The 8,633-nt window shown below is 36.2% G+C and overlaps 1 protein-coding gene across 3 annotated transcripts in view; it reads left to right on the top strand.

Moving 5' to 3' along the window:
• Window positions 1-8,633, top strand: part of LOC136836061 (SLIT-ROBO Rho GTPase-activating protein 1-like) — a 797,683-nt gene that overhangs the window by 215,126 nt on the left and 573,924 nt on the right. For all 3 annotated transcript variants that reach the window (XM_067099977.1, XM_067099978.1, XM_067099984.1), the window contains one exon: window positions 5,418-5,508. In XM_067099977.1, the coding sequence (XP_066956078.1) occupies window positions 5,418-5,508 (91 nt within the window). The remainder of the gene's footprint in view (window positions 1-5,417; window positions 5,509-8,633) is intronic.

Here is an 8,633-nt window from a genome sequence, read left to right as displayed (position 1 = left end):
GTTTGGTCCAATCATGATTTGTCCTGAGCGATCAGATGACGACGGATTACCATCATCCACTTTAGCCAATCAATTGCCTCACGGGATCAGGAGGTTAGAGAGAGAGAGAGAGAGAGAGAGAGAGAAGAGAGAGAGAATAGGAAAAGAACAACGGGAGAGGCTAGGGGAGAAGAGAGTCCAGCAAGAGGGAGGGAAAAAAAGGAAGGAGAGAGTAAAGTAGGGAAGGAGTTGAAGAGGGAGAGAGAAGGGAATGCTTAGGGAAAAATGGAGAGTAAGAGGAGAGAATAAGAAAAGGAGATATTGAGGGGAAAGTTGAGGAGGAAAAGGAAGCGTAGAAAAACAGTATCTAAATAAAGATGAGGAAGAGGCTAGATGAGCAGAGGGGAAGGGAGGTCTGGAAAGCAATTCTTCTAAAAGGAAGGGTAGATAAAACGGGGGAAGAGGGGAAGGAAGGAAGGAAGGAGAGGAATGAAGATGAAAGCAGAGAAAAAATAGGACAGAAAGAGAGCGAAGAATGGAGATACTTGAGGTATGCGACGAGAGAAGGAATAAAGAAATGGGGTTGAAGGACAGGGAATAAATGAGTTGAATAATAGAGGATAAATGGGGTGAAGAAAAGAGAATAAGTGGGGTGAAGATTACGAAATAAATGGGACGAAGAACGGTGAGTAACTGGGGTAAAGGATATGGATTAAATGGGGTTTAAGGATAAAAGGATAAATTGGATGAAGAATAAGGAATAAATGGGATGAAGAATGGCGAGTAACTGAGGCGAAGGACAAGCAGTAGCAATTGGATTAAGAATTCTTTAAGGAAGAAACAGCTAAGGACTTAGTGGGGCAGGAATAGAATACTGAAAGTGATAGGTAATGGTAATGAGAGTCTAAATAAGGCAAAGAGTGGAAAGGGTACACAAGATGAGGAGAGAAACACCCACTAAAAGTAGGAGAAACTGAAGCAGGCGTAATACATGTACAGTAGTTAAAAGGCGAACTAAAAGAGGTAGGAATTGGAGAGGGTGATGTAGAAGAGGATTAAGGTAATGGAGAGGGTAATGTAGAAGAGAATAAAGGTAATGGAGAGGATAATGTAGAAGAGAATAAAGATAATGGAGAGGGTAATGTAGAAGAGGATTAAGATAATGTCGAGGTAATGTAGAAGAGTATTAAGATAATGGAGAGGGTAATGAATCAGAGGGTTAAGAAAATGGGGAGGGTAATGTAGAAGAGGATTGAGGAAGAGAATAAAGATAATGGAGGAGAGGTAATGTTAAGATAATGAAGAGGATTAAGATAATGGAGAGGGTAATGTAGAAGAGTATTAAGATAATGGAGAGGGTAATGAATCAGAGGGTTAAGAAAATGGGGAGGGTAATGTAGAAGAGGATTAAGGTAACGGAGAGGGTAATGTAGAAGACGGTTAAGATAATGGAGAGGGTAATGTAGAAGAGCGTTAAGGTAATGGAGATGGTAATGTAGGAGAGGATTAAGATAATGGAGACATTGGAGAGGGTAATGTAGAAGAGTATTAAGATAATGGAGAGGGTAAAGTAGAAGTTAAGTATACCTTAGTTTTACCAGACCACTGAGCTGATTAACAGCTCTCCTAGGGCTGGCCCGAAGGATTAGACTTATTTTATGTGGCTAAGAACCAATTGGTTACTTAGCAACGGGACCTACAGCTTATTGTGGAATCCGAACCACATTATAGCAAGAAATGAATTTCTATCACCAGAAATAAATTTCTCTAAATCTTCATCAGCCGGCCAGGGGAATTGAACTCCGGCCCATCGAGTGACAGTCTGAAGCTCAACCGACTCAGCCAACGAAGGGCTGGGTAATGTAGAACAGGATTAAGATAACAGAGAGGGTAATGTAGAAGAGCATTAAGATAATGGAGAGGGTAATGTCGAGGAGCATTAAGATAACAGAGAGGGTAATGTAGAAGATGATCAAGATAATGGAGAGGGTAATGAATCAGAGGATTAAGATAACAGAGAAGATAATGTAGAAGAGGCTTAAGATAATGGAGAGGGTAATGTGGTAGAAGATTAAGATAATGGAGAGGGTAATGTAGAAGAGCATTAAGAAAATGGGGAGGGTAATGTAGAAGAGGATTAAGATAATGGAGAAGGTAATGTAGCAGAGGGTTAAGATAATGGAGAGGGTAATGTAGCAGAGGGTTAAGATAATGGAGAGGGTAATGTAGAAGAGGATTAAGATAATGGAGATGGCAATGTAGAAGAGGATTAAGATAATAGAGAGGGTAATGTAGAAGAGAATTAAGATAATGGAGTGGGTAATGTAAAAGAGCATTAAGGTAATGTAGGAGAGGATTAAGATAATTGAGAGGGTAATGTAGAAGAGAATTAAGATAATGGAGAGGTTAATGTAGAAGAGGGTTAAGATAATTGAGAGGGTAATGTAGAAGAGGGTTAATATAATAGACAGGGTAATGTAGAAGAGGAGTTAAGATAATGGAGAGGGTAATGTAGCAGAGGGTTAAGATAATGGAAAGGGTAATGGTGAAGAGGATTAAGATAATGGAGAGGGTAATGTAGTAGAGGGTTAAGATAATGGAGAGGATAATGTAGAAGAGGATTAAGATAATGGGGAGGGTAATGTAGAAGAAGATTAAGATTATGGAAAGGGTAATGTTGAAGAGGATTAAGAAAATGGAGAGGGTAATGTAGAAGAGGTTTAAGATAATGGAGAGGGTAATGTAGAAGAGCATTAAGATAATGTCGAGGGCAGTGTAGAAGAGAATTAAGATAATGGATAGGGTAATGTAGAAGAGAATTAAGATAATGGAGAGTGTAATGTAGAAGAGGATTAAGATAATGGAGAGGGTAATGTAGTAGAGCATTAAGAATGGAGAGGGTAATGTAGAAGAGGATTAAGATAATGGAGAGGGTAATGTAGTAGAGGATTAAGAATGGGGATGGTAATGTAGAAGAGGATTAAGATAATGGAGAGGGTAGTGTAATAGAGGATTAAGAATGGGGAGGGTAATGTAGAAGAGCATTAAGATAATGGAGAGGGTAATGTAGTAGAGGATTAAGAATGGGGAGGACAATGTAGAAGAGCATTAAGATAATGGAGAGGGTAGTGTAATAGAGGATTAAGAATGGGGAGGGTAATGTAGAAGAGGATTAAGATAATGGAGAGGGTAATGTAGCAGAGGGTTAATTAGTTCCTCTTTGGCAGAGTCGGTAGAGCTGTCACCTATCACTCGCTAGGCCCGCGTTCGAGTCTCCGGCCAGCTAATGAAGAATTAGAGGAATTTATTTCCGGTGAAGGAAATTCATTTCTCGGTATATTGTGGTTCGGATTCCACAGTAAGCTATAGGTCCCGTTGGTAGGTAACCAATCGGTTCTTAGCCACGTAAAATAAGTCTAATCCTTCGGGCTAGCCCGCTATAGGAGAGCTGTTAATCAGCTCAGTGGTCTGGTAAAATTAATATATACTTAACTTAGCAGAGGGTTAAGATAATGGAAAGGGTAATGTAGAAGAGGATTAAGAAAATGGAGAGGGTAATGTAGAAGAGAATTAAGAAAATGGAGAGGGTAATGTAGAAGAGGATCAAGATAATGGAGAGGGTAATGTAGAAGACGATTAAGATAATGGAGTGGGTAATGTAGAAGAAGGATAAGATAATGAGCAACGTGAAACGAACGAGGAGAAGAGGAATTATTCTGGATAGTTAAGTGGAGGACGGTTAACAAAGAAGGAAGACGAAATGAGAAATAGCAGAGAATGGAAAGGCGTCTTTTTGGGGTGATGGGAATGAAGGGAAACACGAGAGAGAGTGGAAGAAAGCAGGAATAGAAAGGTTAAGAAAGTGGTAGACTTAAGTGAAACGAAAGAATAGAGAAGTACAGCGCTCAAGAAAGCGGGAGAGGAAACAAGACGTTAGAAGACAGTTCGAGAAATGCTAAGAAAATCGGAATGAGAGAATCAAGAAAAGACGAGAAAAAGAGACATTTGAAGAAGACGAAAAGTGAAAATAGTAAAAATGTCAAGAATAAAAGTCAGGTACAAAAACCCAGAAGTGACGGAACGAACACCAGTTCAATGAGAGGAAGGACAAGAGAAGAAGAGCAAGAGGAGAGACGATGCGGAAGAGGAAGAGGAAGAGGAAAGCAGTCGCGAGTGGTGAAAATGACGTAAACAAAAAACGACGCTGATGATGAGTCTGATAACGTGGAGGCTTTAATGAAGTTGGTGGAAGATGAAATGGATGATAAGGAAGAAAATAGAATCCTCCGTTATAAAAATAAACAAGTAAAACATGCGCCGAACTTTCATAGTGGCAATCGAGTTTTCTGTACAGCCGCTACAGCGTATAATCAAGGCCACCGAAAATACATCTATCTTTCGGTGGTCTCGGTATAGTGCTGTATGAGCCGCTGCCCATGAAACTTTAAACACTGCCCGGTGGTGGCCTATCCTATATTGTTGTCAAAAGTACGATTATGGCTAACTTTAACCTTAAATAAAATAAAAACTACCGAGGCTAGAGGACTGCAATTTGGTATGTTTGATGATTGGAGGGTGGATGATCAACATCCCAATTTGCAGCCCTCTAGCCTGAGTAGTTTTCAAGATCTGAGGGCGGACAGAAAAAGTGTGGAAGGACAGACAAAGCCGTACAATAGTTTTCTTTTACAGAAAACTAAAACTAGATAAACAGGACAAGATGCTTCTCGTCCTCAGTGTTGATTTTTTCAGCCTTGTTATGACCTTGTCACAGGTATTTTTAAATAAACATGACTAAAGAAGACAAGAAGGTTTCCTCATTCAGTGATGATTTTTTGGGCCTTGTTACCCAATGCCTCTTCCACCAGACGCTTGGAGTTAACGTTTTGTGTTCGTACGCGTGTGGGTGCTTGTGTTTTTTGTTATTTATTTATTTTCTTTTTATTTATTTTGTTTCCTTTTGACACAGTAGGCAGTTTAAAATTACGCTTGATCTCCATAATTATCCTGGCTTGAAAACTGCCTGCACACATAAACACTCATGGCAGAGTTGCGCTGTGGTCATTTCAGATCAATGTTCACTCTTTCCTTGCAGTAGACATTTAGCGAAATTTAGAGAATTATTGAGAGATAGAAACTATATGGAATAGGGTGATTACATTCTCTACAAGCCAGGGTAAGAAACGAGCACTAAATTCCTTGTATCACGAATATTCGTCCTAAAGCCACGTTATATCAACTTTTCTATTGACTCCTAACCAATCGTTCTACCCCATATTCCCTTTCTTTTTCCCGAACCCTGAAGGACTGTCCTCAAAGCCTCTGGCATCCTCTAGAAGGGCTTCTGTTATCTTTCCTAGGTGGTAAAATATTCTTTTATGAATTAAATATGACTCACAAAGATCCAAAGACTTATGCTTGTCTCTTTCTTCTTTCAGGCTACTATTGCGCGTGGCACAGGGTCACTGCGCCTGCGCGATGGAAGGGAAAAGGACAGAGCCATAACGGAGTTGGAAAATGTCTCTAAAGGTAAGATGGGAATCATTTTAAAATTATGAATGAAAATTCAAGTGTTATATGTCTTTTGAATTATTATTATTATTATTATTATTATTATTATTATTATTATTATTATTATTATTATTATTATTATTATTATTATTATTATTATTATTATTATTATTATTATTACGTAGAGATCCAGACCATTGACTAAATAATCTAACACCTATAAAAGAGCGGGTCATGTATGATAAAATGAAATGAATAACTTGTGCATATATTTGTATCTGTGGTATTAGTTTTGTTTTATTGGAACGCAGAGTAATACCGTTTACCGTCAGCTTAAGTTGTCGTTTTGTCTGTAATTTCCTTAATTTTGTTGTTAAAGAAATGCCGTCAGTTTATATCTGTTACCGTAATTGTCGTAATTATTTGACGGACACGTTTTGAATAACGAGTTAATTGTAGTCAGGTTGATGTATAATCTTAAATGCGTGACATCAGTTTTTACTTAAACTGGTTGTAATATCCTAATTACGTTCATTTCAGCATCTAATTAACTAGACTTTTATAAGAAATTTCATCCATTATTCTTTTTATTATTGGTGTCGAAGAATAGCGATAACCTGAATTACGGTCCGTTTATACCCACCTCTTTTTGAGGGTGAATTAGCCGAGCTGCTTATTTGCTCGCTATTGTTTAGGACCTTTTAATGGACGTGAGTGATTGATTGATTGACTGATTGATTGATTTTGTGGGGATTGGGTGTGTCGGAAGAGGAGTACGTTCGGCTTTGATGAAAGGCCTCCAGATGGCTTTTTGAACTGGGGAGGCAGATGAATGCGAAATCCTTTCTTTGTTGGGTAATGATTGGCAGTAAGACGGACCTTTGGTTGTGTTGTTTATATATATATATATATATATATATATATATATATATATATATATATATATATATATATATATATATATATATATATTTTTATATATATATATATATATATATATATATATATATATATATATATATATATATATATATATGTATGTGTGTGTGTGTGTGTGTGTGTGTGTACATATGTGTATATATTATATAATGTGTGTGTACTTATATGTGTGTATGTATATATATATATATATATATATATATATATATATATATATATATATATATATATATATATAGATGTATACACATACATATATTTTATAATAGACAAAGAGAGAGAGAAAGGTAAATTTTGATAGTGACAGTGATACTGTTGACAGTAGTTTCAGCTTCTGTAATAAAAATAGCAATATAGAAGGCTGAAGCAAGCGCACAATTGAAGCCTTCTTTTTTTCCAGGCTGAAATTTAGGATCTGAGCCAATTTCCATTTTCTTAATTAGGGATAATTAAGGATCACCTTGTTTACTCTCCAGGTGTGACGTTCTTGCATAAAAGATTATGCAGCCATTAGCCGTATTTTTAACGAAGTTTTCTTATTGGCTAAGTTCTGTTTTATCGTTTAAATGTTTAATTTTGAATCAAGTTTTAATTTCATTTTAGATTTTACTTCAGTTTAATTTCATTTTCTATTAAGTTTTTATTCTGTTACTAAGTTTTATCTCTCAGTCACCACCAGCAATGATAAGAGAGGTGTGGCATTGGAGACTCTTATTTTATCTTTACATTATGATTTATTTAATCTTTACATTATGATGTAGAGGTCTTACTATTTCCTGTCTTGGTTATTGCACCTGAGAGAGAGAGAGAGAGAGAGAGAGAGAGAGAGAGAGAGAGAGAGAATGTGTTAATCTGAGGCCTTTAATCTGTTATACATTCGCTAAATATCCACAATTTATTTAGTTCTGTCTTTAGTTTCTATTAAATTATATGTTAGTGAAATCAAAGTGTTTATCAAACTCGTCCCTTAAAAGGTGATGAGAGGGAGGCAATTTCTTAAGTTAGACCATAAAATCCCTCTCTCTCCTTTATGAAATCCTCTTGCAAACCATAGACTCTCTCTCTCTCTCTCTCTCTCTCTCTCTCTCTCTCTCTCTCTCTCTCTCTCTCTCTCTCTCTCTCTCTCTCTCTCTCGGCCTTCGCTTCATCTAAATGCAAGTAGCAGTGTGCCTTAATAGTGCCAGAGCCGGTTTCCTCTATTAACATGTCTGCATCATGTTCAATTAGAATAAACATTTGGTTGCTGGATTAGTTGGCATGATTTTGGTTTATCTTTTATTATTTTTATTATTTGTGGTAGTAGTAGTATCATCCTCATAATATGTTTTTTTTTTTTTTTGAGCTCCATACTCAGTATGGAGATAAATTATTATTATTATTATTATTATTATTATTATTATTATTATTATTATTATTATTATTATTATTATTATTATCCTAACTTTGACATCGAGAAGGTGTGACAATTTCAGATACGCAGTTTCGAATGGACTTTTCATACGGTTTATTATCATGTTGGAAAGTTCCAAAATCCCACCAGTGTCACTGGGACACCCCACCTCATAAGAATAAAAACCAAAATAAGTTAGCTTTGAGGCCCAGCAAAAGCGCTGCATTGACTGTTTCCAAATAGATCGTTTATATATCTTGAATTTGAGCCTAGTGCAGTTATCAAAAACGATTCTCACCTGTCGAATAGTTCAGTTGCTGTGGATATTGTCGAGGGTAACAAACAACAATTTTAGTATTTCTACTTTTGTCCTTCAACAAGTTCGACAGTTGTTGCTTTTTTGTATTACTGTTTACTAAAACGATTAATTTTTTAGTATTATCATTAATGTTATTATTATTATTATTGAGATTTGCTTTTCTCACTTTTCGTATCTAGCCCTCTGGACCTGACTTCTGTAAACCCCTAAGGTCCCTAGCTGGAAGTTAATTTGTATGCAGTCTGCTTTAAATTATCATTTTTTTTATATTTTTACTTACCATTAATATAATTACTATTTTCACCACTACTTCAGCAACTGTGTGGATATTGCCAATTATCATTTTTATCATATCTCGAGTATCTAGATTGTGTGTATCTGTTGTAATGTCTCTGCTTTGTAATTCCATGTATATGGCCCTGAGCTGAAATAAAGAATATTATTATTATTATTATTATTATTATTATTATTATTATTATTATTATTATTATTATT

The sequence above is a fragment of the Macrobrachium rosenbergii genome, chromosome 56 (genome assembly GCF_040412425.1).
Source record: "Macrobrachium rosenbergii isolate ZJJX-2024 chromosome 56, ASM4041242v1, whole genome shotgun sequence".
In the NCBI taxonomy this organism is placed as follows: Eukaryota; Metazoa; Arthropoda; class Malacostraca; order Decapoda; family Palaemonidae; genus Macrobrachium; species Macrobrachium rosenbergii.
The sequence above is the reverse complement of the archived record's forward strand: the minus strand, read 5'-3'. Positions and strand labels throughout refer to the sequence as shown.